General features: G+C 52.7%; 1 protein-coding gene across 2 annotated transcripts; it reads left to right on the forward strand.

Annotated features, from left to right (window-relative positions):
- Positions 1-1,160: 1,160 nt before the first annotated feature.
- Positions 1,161-12,560, forward strand: RGS13 (regulator of G protein signaling 13). 2 transcript variants are annotated; one of them, XM_068164556.1, is made up of 5 exons: positions 1,161-1,353; positions 3,783-3,851; positions 6,222-6,283; positions 10,756-10,922; positions 12,176-12,560. In XM_068164556.1, the coding sequence occupies exons 1-5, from the start codon at positions 1,328-1,330 to the stop codon at positions 12,380-12,382; spliced, it is 531 nt and encodes a 176-aa protein (XP_068020657.1). In that variant the 5' UTR covers positions 1,161-1,327; the 3' UTR covers positions 12,383-12,560. The 2 variants fall into 2 exon arrangements, with proteins under 2 accessions (XP_068020657.1, XP_068020658.1); XM_068164557.1 differs by lacking the exon at positions 3,783-3,851.
- Positions 12,561-20,723: the final 8,163 nt, after the last annotated feature.

A 20,723-nucleotide genomic window follows, 5' to 3' on the forward strand; every position in this document is an offset into this window, starting at 1 on the left:
CTTGGCCCCCAGGGCACATTGCTGTCCCATGCAGAACTTGTTATCCACCAGCACTGCCAGGTCCTTCTCCACAGGGCCATTCCTTCCAGGCAGTCTCTTGTAGCTGCCCAGTTCAGTCCCCAGGACCTGGGGTAGGTGTGCACCCCACACATTTCCTCCCTAGCAGTATCACTGCTGTTGGAAACCCTTTGTGCATCCTTCTCCAGCAGGCCTGCACAGCAGCAGGGTGAGCTGCAGTGAGATAAATGTGTGTACCCCAGTGTTTCAGGCTCAAAGTTCGACTTCAATTTGAAGTCTCCATGCTTTGTGCTTTGCCTAGGAGGCACTGTAAGAGAAAAAAAGAAAGAAAGAGGAGTCAAAAGAGAGAGGGAAGACTGCACACAGCTGGAGCAGGGAGAGGACCAGCCTTTCCCTCCTGACTCTCTATGTGCCTTGCAGACAGTGGCAAAGCCCTAAAGATCACAGCTCAGGAAGGACAGAAAGCCTTGTAGGAAGATTTCCCTCCCCCCCTTCTTCCTCTGTGACTAATTTACAACAGCTCCTTGAGGTAGTGCTTACTCCCAAAGAGCCAACACCACAGAAGGTCAGCCTACAGCTGGCATGACCAGAGCAACAGCAGTGCCATTACCCTGCAGGGATGCTTTGAGGTAAGGGGCTAGGGAAGAGTAGACTGAAACCTGAGTCTCAGTTTAAAATGAGGCCAGAACCTGAGCAAGGGCTAAGAGGAAAATGACAGAGGACCCTCACACAAATTCTCTTCTGCCATCATTTGGATGGGGTGCAACACCAAGCTGACCAGGCAGGAGAGTATAAAAGCTTCATACTAATTAGTCAGAGGAGAAAATAAAGGCTCTCCCATGGCAGTGCAAAGCCCTTGGTGATGCTGTCTGGAAGGAGATGGACATTGGTACCCTTGGTGTGAGGGCACTGCTGCCTTTCCTCTTGTCTCAGCATGGCCTTTAGATGTCACATGAGGAACTCTGATAAAGGGATGGAAAATGTTGGTCACGAAGCTTGGACACCGCATGCAAGATCTCAATGAAGGAAAGCACAGCTGATCAGTAGAGATGGTAAGATAACTTCAGAGCACACAGCCTCTATCAGCAGGGCATCAGAGCCCAACTGAACTGCTCCTGATAGAAACCACAGCCACTGTGTGCCTCTGGTACGCATAAGAAAGGAGTCAAGCAGTGACACCAGCAGCACAGGCACTGCCAAAGGGCAGAGAGACCTGCACTGGAAGAAGCTGATGATAGAAGCACACAGGTGGAGGAAGCTGAAAGGTTACCCCTACAAATACAACTACTAAATGAAGTCTTTCTGACCAATGGGAAGGATGCAAGAAGAATTTCTGTAAGTATGAAGGTTTGTGCTTGCTTAGAGTGGTCAGGCCCTGGGATGTGCTGCCCAGGCAGGTGGTGGAGTCACCAAGCCTGGAGGTGTTTGAAGGTGGTTTGGGTGTGGTGCTTGGGGCTTAGGGGTGAGCCTTGCAGGGTAGGGTTCTGGGTTGGACTTGGGGGTCCTGAGGGCCTTTCCCAAGCTGAATGTTTCTGAGATTCTGTGATATTAAAAGCAGAAGCAAGTAACAGCACACTAGGGAAGCACAGGCTGTGCTTCAGTGGAAAGAAGAGATGCCAAAGCAGCACTGATAAGGAAGTCAGCATGCTCTGTTCCTCAGCCTTTTAGGAAGTGTTTCCACTACAGCAAGAAGGTAGAGCCACCAATGCCTGGATGTATGCTTGGGAAATGAGTGTGCTCAGCAAGCCCTGGGGAGCAGGTGGAGTCACCATCACTGGAGGTGTTTAGGAGGAGCCTGGATGGGGTGCTTGGTGCCATGGTTGAGTTGATCAGAAGGTGTTGGGCGATAGGTTGGCCTTGATGATCTCAAAGGTCTCTTCCAACCTGGTTTCTTCCATTCTATTCTAAACATTGGCTGAAAGCCTTTAACCTGAATTAAAATAGCTCCTCAGAACATTTCCTGATTAAAATGGGACTCCATGCAGCAACTACCTGACCAAAAGAATTAGGGAGCCTCTGAATTTAGATGAAGGCAGCTGCACTAGATAACTGAATGATGCTTCATCTAGTATTGCCTGAGCATTTCTTTGGAGTAAGAAACCTACAAAGCCTCCTTCAGTTTAAACAACAAACAAACCAACCAGCCAGAGTAGCTGTGCTTGGTTTCTATCTCAGTGAACAGAAGACTGACAATTGCAGCCTGGAAACACTCAGAACAGAGAGCACTGGGGAAAATAAAGTGAGGATAAAAATGATAACAACATGCCTGACTTCAAGGAATCATAGAATCAAGAAGGTTGGAAAAGACCTCAGAGATCATCCAGTCCAACCTCTCACCCAACACCATCTGATCAACTCAACCATGGCACCAAGTGCCTCAGCCAGGCTCTTCCTAAACACCTCCAGGGATGGGGACTCCACCACCTCCCTGGGCAGCACATCCCAGTGGCCAATCTCTCCTTCTATGAAGAACTTCTTCCTAGCACCCATCTTAAACCTCCCCTGGTACAGCTTGAGACTGTGTCCTCTTGTTCTGGTGCTGGGTGCCTGGGAGAAGAGCCCAGCCCCCACCTGGCTACAGCCTCCCTTCAGGGAGCTGGAGAGAGCAAGAAGGTCTCCCCTGAGCCTCCTCTTCTCCAGGCTAAGCAACCCCAGCTCCCTCAGCCTCTCCTCCCAGGGCTGTGCTCCAGACCCCTCCCCAGCTTCCTTGCCCTTCTCTGGACACACTGAAGTGTCTCAATATCATTCACAGGTTACTCAGCACCGTCCAGTTTATATGGAGCTCTGGTCCCTGATCCAGGTCCCTCAGAACTATCAGGGAAAAGGTTCCTGGTTTCTTTCTGCTTAGAACAGAATTAACCAGGTTGGAAGAGACCTTTGAGATCACCAGGGCAGGCTGAACCTCGCAATCTTCCCACAAATGGATCAACATGAGCGAAGCATTAACACTTCTGCCTTTGCTTCAGAGATAATCAGTGGAACACTTGCTTTGTTCTTAGCATTTTTTTGCTTTGTTTTAAAGTTCTTGCATGTTGCAAAAGTGTGTCTGGGTCTAATGCTTCAGCCATGACTCACACAATGGTTAGATGTAGAAAGTAAGATTGCTGCTAGAACTGGCTGCACTGCTAGATGGAGGTTGACTTGTAAGTGGAATTTCTACCCCCTCTAGTCTGCTCTGCTGAAACCCCACCTGGAGGGGTCCAGTTCTGGAGCCTCTGTTACAGGAAGGATCTGGAGGTGCTGGAAGGTGTCCAGAGAAGGGCCACGAGGAGGAGCAGAGGGCTGGAGCTGCTCTGCTGTGAGCACAGACTGAAGGAGTTGGGGTTGTGCAGGCTGGAGAGGAGAAGGCTCCCAGGAGACCTCATTGTGGCCTTGCAGGATCTGCAGGGGGCTCCAAGAAAGCTGGGGAGGGACTTGTGAGGGTGTCAGGGAGGGATAGGACTGGGGGGGATGGAGCAAAACTAGAAATGGGGAGATTGAATTTGGCTGTGAGGAAGAAGTTGTTCCCCAGGAGGGTGGTGAGAGCCTGGCACAGGCTGCCCAGGGAGGTGGTGGAAGCCTCCTGCCTGGAGGTGTTTGCAGCCAGGCTGGAGGTGGCTGTGAGCAACCTGCTGTGGTGTGAGGTGTCCCCGGCCATGGCAGGGGGGTTGGAACTGGCTGAGCCTTGAGCTCCCTTCCAACCCTGACAATTCTATGATTCTATGATTTAAGAAAGCCCAAACTGAGCACAGGAGGTTTAAAACTGACATCTTTTCCACATTTAGGAGAATGAGTCCAAGTACTTGCTGGCTTTGCAAGATATTCAGAGCAGAAGAAAATGGGATCAGTTCTAGGTAAGTAACAAGAAGACTCCTATGTTCTGCAGCAGAAGCAGCTGTCTGAGCAGGAGAGACAAAAATCTTAACTGACAGTGGAAGTTTACTTTGCAAGCTAAAGATCATGCAAAAGATTGCAGTGTCTTCACAACTGCTGAGCCAATGGCATTAAAGAGCATGAAGTGTCAGCTGGCATTCCTTTGGTGGAAGGAAAGCATATCCACCTGGGAACATCTCTTGTATTTAATAGAATCACAGAGTTGTCAGGGCTGGAAGGGACCTCAGGCTCAGCCAGCTCCAACCCCCTGCCATGGGCAGGGACACCTCACACCACAGCAGGTTGCTCACAGCCACCTCCAGCCTGGCTGCAAACACCTCCAGGCAGGAGGCTTCCACCACCTCCCTGGGCAGCCTGTGCCAGGCTCTCACCACCCTCCTGGGGAACAACTTCTTCCTCACAGCCAATCTCAATCTCCCCATTTCTAGTTTTGCTCCATCCCCCCCAGTCCTATCCCTCCCTGACACCCTCACAAGTCCCTCCCCAGCTTTCTTGGAGCCCCCTGCAGGTGCTGGAATAGCCATAGGTCGAAACAGAGTCCTGGATTGTGTCAGGATTTGGCCCTGTGTGGAATCCATAACCCAACAGTTTGGATCAGAGCTTTCAATCGACTCAGCCTGCTGGCAGATGTTGAATTCATGTGGTGCATAAGAGATGAGGTCAAGGGCCTTCTGCAAGCCCTCAGGTGCCACCAGTCTCAATGAGGGCCAACCACAGCTAGCAACTGCCACAGCTGGCAATGTCACCTTGGGATGATGAGATGCCTCTGTTCACCGTGCTGCCAACTAGCATCAAACACATGGTATTGATTTCCTAATTAGAGAAGAATGTGTCCTCCCCCAGCAACACTGAGGTGTGGCTGATGACTGCTGGATGCCACCTGGGTCAGGTTAAGTGGCAGAAATCCAGCCAGCATTTGCAGAAGTCTCCTCCTGGACAAGGGATTCTCTCCCAGACAGCAGAGTCCAGGGAAGCCACTTACACCAAAGGAGGTACAAGAAGTGAACAGCAGCTCCCACAGGACACTACAACAGCATTTTCCAGCTTAAGTGTTGGAGTCTCAGCTCTGTTGGGAGCACATGACATTTCTTTCAGGGTGATGTATGCTTGGCAAATTCACTCACACTCCTCATCAGCACAGCAGCTGTGAAGGCAGCACTGGTACAGGGTCTAATGGCCCACGTTCATATCTGCCTTACTGCCTTTCCTATGTTAAAAGGCAAGTAAAGAGCTTTCCCCTCCGTGTCAGCTGCCCCATCAGGCAGCACTCCTCCTGCTTTGCAGATGAATGGTAGAGACAGATAATCAGCAATGGAAACTAGATTGCCCTGCTGATGATGCCCAGGGAGACAGACAAGACTCCCACTTCTTCTCCAGGCATGTGCTGTTGCTGGCAGAGGTGAAAATTTAGCTGCAGCAGGAGCTGTGACTATGACTCAGAGGCATTCAATCAAGCAAAAAAAAAAGAGCATGCTTAAAGGTGGTTTGGCTGTGGTGCTGGGGGCTGTGGTGCTGGGGGTGAGCCTTGTAGAGTAGGGCTCTGGGTTGGACTTGGTGATGCTGAGGCTCTGTTCCAGCCTGAAGGTTGCTGTGATTTTGTGAATCACCTCAGGTGTTTAGAGGCCTTTAAGTATTATGATACCAACTAGAGCTAGTTCTGAGTGCTACTAAACACAAACATCACCATGGCACAAACCACATCATGATTCCTGCCCCAGAGTTGCTGGGACCAGTACTTGTGTTTCCCCATAGCACCATTTCAGTCAGGGAGTGCCATTTCTAGAGGAGTTACAAGAGAGCACCTTGAGAGGAGGCTGGATTTCCTACAGCAAGAATCACCAGAGAATTGCCAGGGTTGGAAGGGACTCCAAGAACCATCCAGCTCCAACCCCCTGCCATGGGCAGGGACACCTCACACCACAGCAGGTTGCTCACAGCCACATCCAGTCTGGCTGCAAACACCTCCAGGCAGGAGGCTTCCACCACCTCCCTGGGCAACCTGTGCCAGGCTCTCACCACCCTCCTGGGGAACAACTTCTTCCTCACAGCCAATCTCAATCTCCCCACTTCTAGTTCTGCTCCATCCCCCCCAGTCCTATCCCTCCCTGACACCCTCACAAGTCCCTCCCCAGCTTTCTTTGTAGACTGCTTGCTTCAGCATAGTTAAGCACAAAGTCCTGGACACACAGAAAAAGCTCGTAAAACAGAAGACTCTTACAACTCTTCCTTAAATCAGAAGATTTAAGGATTTAAGACTTTTCAATAGTGTAATTTACTTCTTTTATAGCTTGAACCTAATCCTACAATCCCTTTTTTTTCCCCCCCTAAAGGTTGTCTTTGGAGGATGTGCTAGAATGGTCCCAGTCTTTTGACAAGCTGATTACAAGTAAATGTAAGTAATTAGACATTGGTATTCCAGATGGATTGGCTGAAAAGAGCTCCCACGAAGCAGGATCACTAAGCCATGCAGTACATGTATTGCATCAGGAGCAGTGTGGCCAGCAGGAGCAGGGAAGTCATCCTGCCCTGTGCTCAGCACTGCTCAGGCCACACCTTGAGTCCTGTGTCCAGGTCTGGGCCACTCAGGTTAGGAAAGAGGTTGAGCTGCTGGAAGGTGTCCAGAGAAGGGCAAGAAAGCTGGGGAGGGGTCTGGAGCACAGCCCTGGAAGAGGCTGAGGGAGCTGGGGTTGCTGAGCCTGGAGAAGAGGAGGCTCAGGGGAGACCTTCTTGCTCTCCCCAGCTCCCTGCAGGGAGGTTGTAGCCAGGTGGGGGTTGGTCTCTTCTCCCAGACAGCCAGCACCAGAACAAGAGGACACAGTCTCAAGCTGTGCCAGGGGAGGTTCAGGCTGGAGGTGAAGAAGAAATTCTTCCCAGCAAGAGAGATTGGCCATTGGGATGTGCTGCCCAGGGAGGTGGTGGAGTCCCCATCCCTGGAGGTGTTTAGGCAGAGCCTGGCTGAGGCACTTGGTGCCATGGTTGAGTTGATCAGATGGTGTTGGGTGGCAGGTTGGACTTGATGATCTCTGAGGTCTCTTCCAACCTGGTTGATTCTATAACATATCTGAGCTTTCCCAGTCCAGCACCCCCTTGCCTCATTCAGAGCTCAGAGCTCTCCCTCACTCCTCATACAGCCTGGAAAAAAATTTCACTGCTGAATTACTTTTTTTGGGGGGAAAAAAATTACCAAGAAAATGACTTACAGAGCTAAAGCAGAGCACAAAACCCTAAACCCAAGAACCAGTGCTGAAGAAACATTAGCTTCTTAAGGACTGGCATTACTCTCATGCTACAGACAAACAGCAAGAAGACTGACAGACAAATTTGGTAACAACCCTACAGAAGATTTTTGCCATTCATGAAGACCTTTGGCAGCAAAGCAGCTTGGGAGGGGGGGTTAGATTCTGCAGGGGAAGCACCAGGGCTGCAAAGCACCAGGACTCAGCACTGCTCATTGATTTTTGTTTCATTTAAGTGGTTTGATTACAACAGAAAATGCAGAAGGGGTTACTCCCATGAGAGGCCAGAGGCTCTAAAGCCAGGGGAGGCTCAGCTATTCATGAAAGCAGGCAAAGCATTTGCCTGGCTTAAGGTTTTGCTCTGAAAGTGCATTTTAGAGCTACAGTTCCCATCCCTGCCCAAGTGCTACCACCGGCTGAAGCCTCACAAAAATTCCCCTGCCCAGAGGCATTTCAGCAGCTCCTTCACCTCGTTCTGTACAACGCGACAAACACAAAACCCTCCGGAGTTTAATCTCTGCCAAGATGCCTCTTACTGCCACAGTCAGTCCCAGCCAGCTCTTTCGAAGAGGAATTAACTCACCGCACGGACCACAGGTGCCGATAGGTACGGCTTGGTTTAGGAGAAAAGGCGGACGAGGCTGCGACCTCCCAAAGCAAGGCGCGACCACCCCCCCCCCCCCAAAGCAAGGCGCGACCACCCCCCCACCAAAGCAAGGCGCGACCACCCCCCCACCAAAGCAAGGCGACACCCCGTAAGCTACTCACGAAACCCGAGAGCAGAGCCCGGTCCCGAGTAAAGCGCAGCACGGCCCCGCAAGCGGCCCCGCAAGCCCGAGAGCGGAGCCCGGTCCCCCGCACAGCGCAGCACGGCCCCGCAAGCGGCCCCGCAAGCCCGAGAGAGGAGCCCGGTCCCGAGTAAAGCGCAGCACGGCCCCGCAAGCGGCCCCGCAAGCCCGAGAGCGGAGCCCGGTCCCGAATAAAGCGCAGCACGGCCCCGCAAGCTGCCCCGCAAGCGGCCCCGCAAGCCCGAGAGCGGAGCCCGGTCCCGAATAAAGCGCAGCACGGCCCCGCAAGCTGCCCCGCAAGCGGCCCCGCAAGCCCGAGAGCGGAGCCCGGTCCCCCGCACAGCGCAGCACGGCCCCGCAAGCGGCCCCGCAAGCCCGAGAGCAGAGCCCGGTCCCCCGCACCGCGCAGCTAACTTACCTTGAGCACCCTGTACGGAGCACAGCGGCACCGAAGATCGCGGAGCGGCGGAGCTGACCGTCTCCCCTCCAGGCAGGCGACCCAGGCACCCCAAACCTTGTCTTGCTGGCTGGGAGCAGCGGCAGCCACGGCCAGCAGCTATCTTCAGGTCGTTCAAGGGTCCCGCGCCCTGTGACACGGGGCCAGGACATCACAGGAGCCTGGGAGCCAAAGCCCCACATGCATTTCGCAATCGCGTTGTACAACTTCTCACCCTGCTGCTCATGCGTGCAGCCCGCTCAGGGGGGTCGCACGACCCCTGCCCACCTTCCTTCCTCATCTTCATCTCCCTCAGGTCCACTAGCGGCCAAGCAAGAGCTTGAAAGTGTTTTCCGGTCGGCTCAGGAGGTCAACACATTCAGTGCGTTCCCATCCCTGCTTAGTTCCATAAAGAGAGGAAACCTACAGCTAGGTCTTAGCCTGCACCTGGGAGCTGCTGGTCAAGCACCAGGCGTTCCCAGGCACCCCCGGGCAGCTGGGCACAAGCACCAATTATTCCCAGGCAACTCTTTGCACCTGAGCATGTCAGCAGATGGAGGGAGGGTCTCCTCCCCCTCTGCTCTGCCCTGCTGAGACCTCATCTTGAGTGCTGTGTTCAGCTCTGGGCTCCCCAGCTCAGTTCAGGACAGGGATCTGCTGGAGAGGGTCCAGGGGAGGCTACCAGGATGGTTAGGGGACTGCAGCACTGCCTGGGGAGGAGAGGCTGAGGCACTTGGGGCTGTTTAGACTGAAGAGGAGAAGACTGAGAGGGGATTTAATCAATGTTTATCAATATCTGAGGGCTGGGGGTCAGGAGGGAGGGGACAGGCTCTGCTCACTTGCACCCTGGGATAGGACAAGGAGCAATGGATGGAAACTCCAGCACAGGAGGTTCCAGCTTAGCATGAGGAGGAACTTCTGCCCTGGGAGGGTCCCAGAGGCCTGGAGCAGGCTGCCCAGAGAGGTTGTGGAGTCTCCTTCTCTGGAGCGTTCCCAGCCCCCTCTGGATGTGTTCTGTGTGCCCTGTGCTGGGCTCTCTGCTCCTGCTCTGGCAGGGGTTGGACTGGATGCTCTTGGGAGGTCCCTTCCAACCCCTGACATCCTGTGAGGTGTGATCCTCAGGTACAGAACCACTGACTTGCTAAAGGGAATAATTCTTCCACTTGTTTTACTTTGCTCAGTTAGAGCATTCAGGGGCTTATTCTTTTTGCTAATTCCTTTTTCCCAGGCATTCCTAAAGCAAGAAAACAAAGTCTTGCATTTTTGTTTGGGGTTTTGTTGTTGTTTGTTGGTTGGGTTTTGTTTGGTTGGGGTTTTTTTGTTACTCAGATCATGGTTATTTGATAATGCTTCAATATCCTCTGCAGAAAACTAGAGATGGGATGTTAAAATCACCTGCCAGTCTTTAGGTGTGCTTGAAAGGGTTCCACAGTGACCAGGAAGAACAAAGTTTTCAGTGCTCTGTCTTCTGCACAGGGAAATGTGGCCGAGGTTGAAGGCAGCTTTGCATGTGCAGGAAAATGCAGTGTTGAAGTGCAGGGCTCTGGGGTGGTATTAGAGAGTTTAATCCACCACTCCTGGGCACAGAGTGGCTGAGAGCAGCCAGGCAGAAAGGGACCTGGGGGTAGTGGTTGACACTAGGCTGAACAAGAGGCAGCAGTGTGCCCAGGGGGCCAAGAAGGCCAAGGGCATCCTGGTCTGCATCAGGAGCAGTGTGGCCAGCAGGAGCAGGGAAGTCATCCTGCCCTGTGCTCAGCACTGCTCAGGCCACACCTTGAGTCCTGTGTCCAGTTCTGGGCTCTCCTCAATTCAAGAAAGCTGTTGAGATGCTGGAAGGTGTCCAGAGAAGGGCAGGAAAGCTGGGGAGGGGTCTGGAGCACAGCCCTGGGAGGAGAGGCTGAGGGAGCTGGGGTTGCTTAGCCTGGAGAAGAGGAGGCTCAGGGGAGACCTTCTTGCTCTCTCCAACTGCCTGCAGGGAGGCTGTAGCCAGGTGGGGGTTGGCCTCTTCTCCCAGGCAGCCAGCACCAGAACAAGAGGACACAGTCTCAAGCTGTGCCAGGGGAGGTTTGGGCTGGAGGTGAGGAAGAAATTCTTCCCAGCAAGAGAGATTGGCCCTTGGGATGTGCTGCCCAGGGAGGTGGTGGAGTCCCCAGCCCTGGAGGTGCTTAGGAAGAGCCTGGCTGAGGCACTTGGTGCCATGGTTGAGTTGCTTAGATGGTGTTGGGTGAAAGGTTGGACTTGGTGATCTCTGAGGTCTTTTCCAACCTGGTTTACTCTGTAAGAATATTTATTGGTGTACAGCCAAGTGTTATCCCCCTTGTAAGTGTGCCTATAGCCTCCAAGGGACTCTCATGGTAATGCACATATACTTGGTGTGTAAGTGTGGCTTCTGCAATGCTTCCAGATGGGCCTGTGATCTACAAGAGGTACTTGAAGACAGAGCACAGTGATGAAAACATAGACTTCTGGCTCGCTTGTGAAGCTTATAAGAAGATCACATCACAGAGGAAAAGAACTGCCAAGGCCAGGAAACTTTTCACAAGCTACATTCAACCCCAGGCTCCCAAGGAGGTAACATAAAATAGCCTGAGCTCCCTTTCCTCCAGTAGAAGGAAATGTGTAGTGTAGCTTACAATAAAGCAACAACCCCTGGCATCTGTTTTACCAAAGGGAGCAAAACCTGCTGGAGCCAGGGCAGAGCAGGGCAAGGAAGCTGGGGAAGGGCCTGGAGAATAAATCTGATGAGGAGAGACTGAAGGAGCTGGGGATGGTTAGTGTGGAACAGAGGAGGCTGAGGGAGACCTCACTGCTGTCTGCAGCTCCCTGAAAGGGTATTTTGAAAAGGTTGGTGCTGGTCTCTTTTCACAGGTAATGAGTAATGGAGCAAGAGGGAATGGCCTCAAGCTGTGGCTGGATAGGTTTAGACTGGGCAGCAGGAAAAAAACTTTCCCAGCAAGAGTGGTCAGGGACTGGAATGTGCTGCCCAGGGAGGTGGTGGAGTGCCCAAGCCTGGAGGTGTTTGAAGGTGGTTTGGCTGTGGTGCTTGGGGCTGTGGTTTAGGGGTGAGCCTTGTAGAGCAGGGCTCTGGGTTGGACTTTGTGATGCTGAGGCTCTGCTCCAACCTGAATGTTTCTGTGAGCCAGCTAGTGAGCACTTGCAGCCCAGAGAGCCAAGCAGAGCCTGGGCTGCAGCAAGAGAAGTGTGGCCAGCAGGGCCAGGGAGGGGATTCTGCCCCTCTGCTCCACTCTGCTGAGACCACAGCTGGAGCTCTGGGGCCAGTTCTGGAGCCTCTGTGCCAGGAAGGGTCTGGAGGGGCTGGAAGGTGTCCAGAGAAGGGCCAGGAGGAGGAGGAGAGGGCTGGAGCTGCTCTGCTGTGAGCACAGACTGAGGGAGTTGGGGCTGTGCAGGCTGGAGAGGAGAAGGCTCCCAGGAGACCTCATTGTGGCCTTCCAGTATCTGAAGGGGGCTCCAGGAAAGCTGGGGAGGGACTTTTGAGGGTGTCAGGGAGGGATAGGACTGGGGGGGATGGAGCAGAACTAGAAGTGGGGAGATTGAGATTGGATGTGAGGAAGAAGTTGTTCCCCAGGAGGGTGGTGAGAGCCTGGCACAGGCTGCCCAGGGAGGTGGTGTAAGCCTCCTGCCTGGAGGTGTTTGCAGCCAGGCTGGATGTGGCTCTGAGCAACCTGCTGTGGTGTGAGGTGTCCCTGCCCATGGCAGGGGGGTTGGAGCTGGCTGAGCCTTGAGGTCCCTTCCAACCCTAAACAATTCTGTGATTCCTTTGCATCTCTTCAGCAACCCTCCTGCAGTGCTGCTTTGTGTTTCAGGTCAACATTGACAGCCCTGTGAGGAGAGTGATTGTGAGGAACCTGAAGGAGCCAACAGAGAGCTGTTTCGACGAGGCACAGAAGATCATTTACATGCACATGGAGAGAGATTCTTATCCACGCTTCCTCGAGTCAGAGCTCTACCAAACACTCAAGCACAGCCTCCAAAACCACGACAACAATTCAGCAGCAGGTGAAAGGGGCTGAAAAATGCAGAGAGAGTTCTGCTGGCATGGAAGTGCCTAAGATTTAGAGTAGATAGGAGAGACCAGGCAAGAGATGAATGTTATTGCTAATCTGCTCAGCTGTTCTGCCAGTGGCGTTGCTGATGAGGCACTGCCCTCCCTCTCTCCTTTGTTCCCTCTATGCTTTTTCCTTTTTGGAAGAGTCTTATCACAGTATCACAGGATCAGTCAGGGTTGGAAGGGACCACAAGGATCAGCCAGCTCCAACCCCCCTGCCATGGGCAGGGACACCCCACACTACATCAGCCTGGCCACAACCTCAGCCAGCCTGGGCTTAAACACCTCCAGGGCTGGGGCCCCAACCACCTCCCTGGACAACCCATTCCAGGGCTTCACCACTCTCATGGGGAAGAACTTCCTCCTCCCCTCCAGCCTGAATCTCCCCACCTCCAGCTTCATTCCATTCCCCCTAGTCCTATCACTGCCTGAGATCCTGAGCAGTCCCTCCCCAGCCTTCCTGTAGCCCCCTTCAGATACTGGAAGGCCACAATGAGGTCACCTCGGAGCCTTCTCTTCTGCAGACTGAACAGCCCCAACTCCCTCAGTCTGTCCTCACAGCAGAGCAGCTCCAGCCCTCTGCTCATCCTCCTGGCCCTGCTCTGGACACCTTCCAGCACCTCCAGATCCCTCTTGTCATAGGGGCTCCAGAACTGGAGGCAGTACTCCAGGTGGGGTCTCCCCAGAGCTGAGCAGAGGGGGAGGATCACCTCCCTTGCCCTGCTGGCCACACTTCTCCTGCTGCAGCCCAGGCTCTGGTTGGCTTTCTGGGCTGCAAGTGCACACTGAGAGCTCCTGGTGAGCTTCTCCTCCCCCAGCACCCCCAAGGCTCTCTCCTCAGGGCTGCTTTCCAGCCAGTCCCTGCCCAGCCTGGATTTGTGCCTGGGATTGCCTCCACCCAGCTGCAGGACCCTGCCCTTGGTCTTGTTGCACCTCCTGAGGTTGGCTTGTGCCCACCTCTCCAGCCTGTCAAGGTCCCTGTCAAGTCCTGCTCCTGTTTTCCTCTCAACTAAGCTCTAACCCTGAAAACTAGTGTGGGGTGTCCCTGCCCATGGCAGGGGGGTTGGAACTGGCTGATCCTTGTGGTCCCTTCCCACCCTGACTGATCCTATGATACTATATTTATGTATATATATAAAATCAGCCCAAAATTACAGTTCTAATCTCCTCCTGCTATTTGCCAACCTTTCAGGCTTCTGCTTCTGAAAGATGTGAAATAAGATTGAAACAATAAATACTACTACTACTACCACTAATCAAAATCAAATCCTGCTGCTAGGAAATGTTTTATTTGGCCAGAGATGAAGAGAAATAAACAAATCTCTTTTTGTTGTTGCTGGTTTAGCCTTTCAAAGCAAAAGGTAGGTGCTGAGGCACAGCTGTTTGTTTCATCTTAAGCCATGAAGTAATTGGCCACTGGGATGTGCTGCCCAGGGAGGTGCAGTTCCCATCCCTGGAGGTGTTCAGGAAAGGATTGGATGTGGCACTTGGTGACTGAGCAGCAGAGAGTGGCTCAGGGCAGGAGGAACCTGAGTACCTGGCTCTCCCTGGCACTGCAGATGGGGAGGTAGATCAGCAGCAGCTTCCTCACCTCTACAAGAGGATGGTGGAGGTGATGGAGCCAGCACAGTCTGAGTACATCACTGACATGGCCACCACGTACCTACCCCTGGTCCTGGGCACTCCTGAAGAGCTCCTTGAATGTGAGTGGGAGGCACTCTCCATCTTCCCAATAGCTTCTTGGACACCTTCCTGTGGAGGGAACCTTACCTTGGATGAGGTGAAAATCACCTGCAGCTCTTTAAGAAGGTAGGAAGGAGGTGAGGCTGATGGAAGCCTGGCCTGCCTTTTGCACTCTGCTGAAGCATTTTGGCGTGTTTCAGCACAGCCAGCCCAGGAACTTGTCCAGTGGTACCTTGAAGTCATCCAAACCTCAACCCACAAACCCTTCCAGCAGTGCAAGTCACACCTCCCTGCAGCACAGCAGCTCCTTACCCAGCCAGCAGGCTCAGGGAGAATCCAAGAGAGAGGACTGGAAGTGTCAACCCTGCACGACCTGGCTTGTGGAGATGTAGAAAGGCTGAGAGCCAGGGGGGTTCAGCCTGCAGAAGAGAGGGCTGCAGGGAGACCTTCTGGTGACCTTTCAGGACTTGAAGGAGCTGATCAGAAAGCTGGGGACAGACTTGAGCAGGGCCTGCTGTGACAGTACAAGGGGGGCATGGTTTGAACTCAGAGGGAGACTCAGACTGAAGGAAGAGATGTTTGACACTGAAGAGAGTGAGACCCTGGCCCAGGCTGCCCAGGGAGGTGGGAGATGTCCCATCCCTGCAACCATTGCAGGACAGGTTTTTTTGGGGCTCTGAGCAACCTGCTCTAGTTGCAGCTGTCCCTGCTGCCCGACCTTCAAAGGTCCCTTCCAGCCCAAACCAGGCTGTATTTCTGTGATGCCTTCATGAAGCCTAAGCTACCTCCAGCCCCTGTCCCACTGCCCGACCACGAGTGGCTTGATCCACCAGAGGAATCAGAGCAGTGCCAACCATCATTTCCTACTCCTGCTCACCCAAGAGCAAGGAGTTGTGCTATGGAGGTGTGGGGTAGAAGGTTGGACTTGATGTTCTTAGAGGTCTTTTCCAACCTTAGTGATTCCATGCTCAGAACTCGACATCCCAGCCCATCTCCTCCTCCAGCTGTCCACATTAGAGACACCTCAGAGACACCTCCCTCCACAGGTTGTATTCCTCCCTGCAGCCCCAGCATGCCACAAAGTCATGGTGTTTGTTCCCAGGCACAGCAGTGCTCCAGCCCACAGGAGTACCAAGGGGCAGGGCTGTGTCCAGCCTTCCCTCAGGGTTAAGGGAAGGAGGAATCCTCACCAGAAAGCAAAGCACCTGGCAGTGCCTCCCTGCAGAAGTCAGCTGGACTGGGGAGAAGGATCCAAGGCATTTACTGAGGTATCCTAATGACAGGCCTGAAGGGTGAGTTGCACCTGTAATGACTTTGTTTACACCCTGTGTACACACACACATCCATACACAAAGTGCTGGCAACCTGGACTTTGCTTCTTGGTTCCTCTAAGTCAAGCTCCAGTTCTACCTGCAGCTCCAAGCAGAATAATGTCCTCAAAAACTGCCCTTGAAAAAGATGCTGCTCCGAGAAATGAAGTTGTTCAGGTCTGAACTGAGCTGGAGCACCCTCCTCCTCCTCCCCAGAACTGCTGCTGAAACCCTGCTGTGACATCCCCATCTCAAGAGCACCTCCATGATCAGCTGGCATCCAGCTTGGTGAGGAAACAGCTCTCAGCAGCCCCACAAAGGTCTCCTTGCATCATGAGGATGCTACCTCCAGGCCATGGCTTTCTCACCACCTTCAGCTTGAGTCACAGAATCATGGTGGGGTTGGAAGGGAGCTCTGGAGGTCACCCAGTCCAAGCCCCCTGGTAAGGCAGCTTGCCCCAGCTGGCTTTAGAAGCTCTCCAGACAAGGAGGCTCCACAACCTCTCTGGGCAGCCTGCTCCAGGCCTCCAGCAGCCTCACACCAAAGTTTCTCCTCTTACCACAGCTACAGCAGTGGCTTCCCACCAAGTAACTCAGCAGCCACTGGAGGAGAAGAATCCTCACCCTTACTGCCCAAATGCCTGGTGTGAGCTCACCATGCTCACAGCACAAAATCAGAGAATGGAATCACAGAATGGGTTGGGTTGGATGTGACCTCAAGGAGCATCCAGTTCCAACCCCCCTGCCATGGCCAGGGACACCTCCCACTATCTCAGGTTGCTCAAAGCCTGCTCTGAAACCCTTCCAGGGAGGAGGCATCTACAACTTCTCTGGGCAACCTGCTGCAGCATCTCACCAAGAACTTCCTCAACCCTTCCCAGAGGTGCCAGTGGAGGCACACAACAGCCTCTTGAGCACGAGGTGCAGCTACTCCTGAGGGCAGGCCACACCAAATGATGTTCCCAGCCCACCTCCTACCCACACCTTGAACAGACAGAACTGAACATTGATCTCTGGGCTCCCACTAAACCACAGGAGGAGTCTGCAGCAGCTCAGCCATGAAGCCTCTCTCATGCAGCTACCAGAAGTCCAAAAAATTCATAGACTGGTTCAGAGCTTGGAAGGGACCTTCAGGATCATCTAGTCCCAACCCCCTGCCATGGGCAGAGACACCTCCTACTAGACCAGGCTGCCCAAGGCCCCATCCAACGTGGTTCTGAACACTTCCAGTGCTTGGAGCCTCCAAAACTTCTCTGGAAGCTCTTGAATTGTCAGGGAGCTCCTCAGGAAACATCTTCCCAAGGCAAATCTTGGAAGCAGGTGGGCACCATCACCACAGGCCCTCTTGGGCCAGAACCTAGCTGAGGTGCTACTAACCTAAGTGGCTCCATCTCCACCTGGTGCCTTGGGTTTTTTTCCCTCCATGACATTTGTTAGAAGAGCACGAAAATAAACCTTTGTTTCAGTGCACACCCACCAAAATCCAAGAGAACATGTTCACAGTCTGAGTTCTTGACACAAAGGGAGTGAGAAGAGGCAAATTTACAGCTACCAGAACAGCAGATAGACAGGTTGGGAGTGCAGGCTGTCTTGGGAAGCAGAGGTGATGCCACCAGGCATCTGCTCTACAGCAGAAGGTCAAGTTTCTGACCATGCCCAGCTAGCAGGAACCCAAATGATCCTGCAGCAGGCAAAGCTCCTGACCCTGCCCAGCTAGCAGGAACCCAAATGATCCTGCAGCAGGCAAAGCTCCTGACCCTGCCCAGCTAGCAGGAACCCAAATGATCCTGCAGCAGGCAAAGCTTCTGACCCTGCCCAGCTAGCAGGAACCCAAATGATCCTACAGCAGGCAAAGCTCCTGACCCTGCCCAGCTAGCAGGAACCCAAATGATCCTACAGCAGGCAAAGCTCCTGACCATGCCCAGCTACAGCAGGCAAAGCTTCTGACCATGCCCAGCTAGTAGTAGGAATCCACAGGACTCACTGCCTGGCCCAGAAGTCATCTGGAATTGAAGCTGTGGCAACTGGAAGAGCAAGCAGACAGGTTGGCTAGGGGGAGGAAGCTTTCTCTTGCAGTAAAAGCTTCACCTTCAGTGTGGTTCTGCACATCAAGGTGTTTAATGGTGTTAAGCACAGTGGCCCTAATGCTGGACCTGCCACACTTCCCAACAACCCATAGAACAGTAAGGAAGAGCAACAGCTCAGTGCCAGGACCTCTGAACAATCTGCTGAGCCTCAGGAGAAACTAAGCAGGAGGTTTTACTATTCAGTGGTGGGAAGTTACCTCCTCCTGCCAGCATGGAGGTGAATGCCCAGCCTCCAGTGGTCGAAACAGTGACAACAGCAGCAGCTTCTGTGGAAGAGTTCGGATGAAGGAACTCAACACCACAGTCTGAGTTTGGTAGCTCATAGGTCTGCAATAATTTTGCCTGTCCTGTCCAGCTTTAAAGAAATAGGGCACTGCCTTTCTCTCCTATCTACTCCACTAACTATAAGCAGCTTCTAAGCTGTCCATAGTGCAAAACTTTAGAGAACAAGAAGCCTGTTTCTAGTCTCCTGACCACAAGCCTCTTCATCAGCCATTCCCTTAACTCCTTTTGTGTCAGGTCCCTGCAACGCAGGGCTTAAATCAACCCTGCAGTGGGGGTTTGGAGGTGTGGGAAAGGGGGTTTGCCTGTCACCCTCTGAAAAACGTTCAGCTGGCAGCTGGCAGGCAGAGCTGACACTGCACAGAACCACAGCAGCGCCATCATACACCACCAGGTTGGAAGGGACCTCAACGGTCAGAGAGTCAAATGGTTTGGGTCAGAAGGGGCCTTATAAATCATCTAGTTCCACCCCCCACTGCCATGAGCAGAGGCATCTTCCACTAGGTTTGGTTGGAAAAGACCTTTAAGGTCACTAAGCCAAATCACAGTCACTAACTCTACCAAGGCTGGTGCTAAAACATCCCTCAGCACCACACCTCTGCCTCTTCCCAACACCTCCAGGGCTGGGGACTGAGCTGCCTCTCTGAGGAGCCTCTTGCAGTGTTTGAGAACCCTTTCAGACATGAAGTTTCTTCTGATGTCCAACCTAAACCTCCCCAGGTGCAACCGGAGGCTGTTTCCTGCTCCTCCTTGCGGTGTCACCCAGACGCAGTCTCAGTCTGGAGGTAGAGCTCCCTCTGGTGGTTCCTCAGAGGCACTGCTGCTGCTGCAGCAGCACTGCGGCTACGCTGCTCAGAACAGCACTCGGGCACCGGTGCGCTCACTCAGGAGCCCTGTTGGACACCAGGTCAAGCTACCACCTTCCCCCACCTCCCAGCTCCAACATGAGGAACAGTTCCTCCCATCGACAGGGAACCCCCAAAGCAGGGAAGAAAGAAAACAACCCCAGGAGGCAATTTAAAAAACTCTCTTTTTTGGCCAATAAATTCATAGAATCACAGAACTGGGTTGGAAGGGACCTCCAAGATCATCTAGTTCCAACCCCCCTGCCACAGGCAGGGACACCTTCCACTAGACCAGGCTTCAAGGCCTCATCCCACCCAACCTTGAACACCTCTTGTTCTGAAGGGAGGAGGAGGGAATAAAGGTAAAAAGGGTGAAGGAAAGGGGGCAACAAAGTAGTGTTTAAGAACCAACTATCCACAGGTCACTGCATGGATCCAGACGGACTCAGCTCAGAATCAGTGTGCTTTGAATTGTGTTTCAAGTATCTGGTAGCAACTGTCAGAGATTCACAGAACAGTGTGGCTTGGAACAGAGCTTAAGGATCACCCAGTTCCAACCCTCCCTGCCAGGAGGAGCAGGTTGTTCAAGGCCTTGTCCAACCTGGCTTTGAGTGTACAATCCATAGAGTGGTTTGGGCTGGAAGGGACTTTGAAGATGATCTGCTTCTTCTCCCCCTGTCATGGGCAGGGATACCTTCTACTAGATCAGGCTGCTTGAGGCCTTACCTAGCCTGGCCTTGAACACCTCCAGGGAGGGGGTACCCAAAACCTCCCTGGGCAACCTGCTCCTCACTGCATTTTGGAGGAAGGTTTTGCATCAATCACCCAGAAATGAGAAATTCTTCAGGCTGAAAGCATGAAAACTGAATGACTCCAGGAGTTAATAACCCAACACAGCTCTGCCAAGGCTGCCAAATGCAAACATCATCCTCCAAAGCAGCCACTGAAAATCTGCTTCCAAGAGGAGGTAGAATGATTAAACCCCCAGGTTTTGAGGGGAGGGAAGAAAAAAGGCTGCCAGATGCAAACATCTCTCAAACAGCCACTAGAAACCTGCTTGGAAGAGGAGGTACAGTAAGTAAAACCAAGCTTTTGAGGGAAGGGGGGGAATAAAGGCTGCCAAATGCAAACATCTCACCAAAAGGCCACTAGAAACCTACTAAAGAGAGGAGGAGCAGTAATTAAACCCCAGGTTTTGAAGGGAGAGGTTTTGAAGGTTGGCAAATGCAAACATCATCTGTCTGAACATCCACTAAAAACCTGCTTGAAAGAGGAGCTGCAATAATTAAAACCAAGTTTTTGAGGGGGGTGGGGGTAGGGAAAGGCTGCCAGATGCAAGCATCTCCCAAACAGCTATCAAAAACCTACCAAAGAGAGGAGTTGCAATAATGAAACCCCAGGTTTTGAGGGAAGAAGGGGAAAAGAAGGCTGCCAGATGCAAGCATCTCCCAAACAGCCACCAAAAACCTACTAAGAGCAGATGCAATAATGAAACCCTAGGTTTTGAGGGGAGAAGGGGAAAAAAAGGCTGCCAGATGCAAGCATCTCATAAAAATCCACTAAAAACCTACTGAAGAGAGGAGGTGCAATGATTTAACCAAGTTTTTGAGGGGAGAGGGAGGGGAAAAAATGGCTCCCAAATGCAAACATCTCTTGAACATCCACCAGAAACCTACTAACAAGAGGAGGTGCAGTAATTACACCCCAGGTTTTGAGGGGAGGGGGGAAAAGAAAGGCTGCCAGATCCAAACACCTCTCAAACAGCCACTAGAAACCTACTAAAAAAAGGAGGTGATATAATTGAACCCCAGGGTTTTGGGGGAGAGGGGAGGAAAAAAAAAACACCTGCTAAATGCAAACATCTCTCAGCCAGCCACTAAAAACCTGCTTGGAAGAGGAGGTGCAGTGATTTAACCCCAGCTTTTGAGGGGAGGAGAAAGAAAAAAGGCTGCCAGATGCAAGCATCTCTCAAACCTACTAAAAAGAGGAGGTGCAATAATTAAACCCCCATGTTTTGAGGGAAGGGGGGGGGGAAAACTTGCTAAATGCAAACATCTCTCAGCCAGCCACTAAAAACCTGCTTGAAGGAGGAGGTGGAT

Source organism: Melanerpes formicivorus, unplaced genomic scaffold (genome assembly GCF_026170545.1).
Source record: "Melanerpes formicivorus ecotype bairdi unplaced genomic scaffold, bMelFor1.0.p_v2 SCAF_81, whole genome shotgun sequence".
NCBI lineage: Eukaryota > Metazoa > Chordata > Aves > Piciformes > Picidae > Melanerpes > Melanerpes formicivorus.

Coding starts and splice junctions, on each gene's coding strand:
- RGS13 (XM_068164556.1), top strand. CDS start 1,328: ATGGGAAGGATGCAAGAAGAATTTCT. Junction 6,284..10,755: donor CAAGCTGATTACAAGTAAAT/GTAAGTAATTAG, acceptor CAATGCTTCCAG/ATGGGCCTGTGATCTACAAG. Junction 10,923..12,175: donor AACCCCAGGCTCCCAAGGAG/GTAACATAAAAT, acceptor TTTGTGTTTCAG/GTCAACATTGACAGCCCTGT.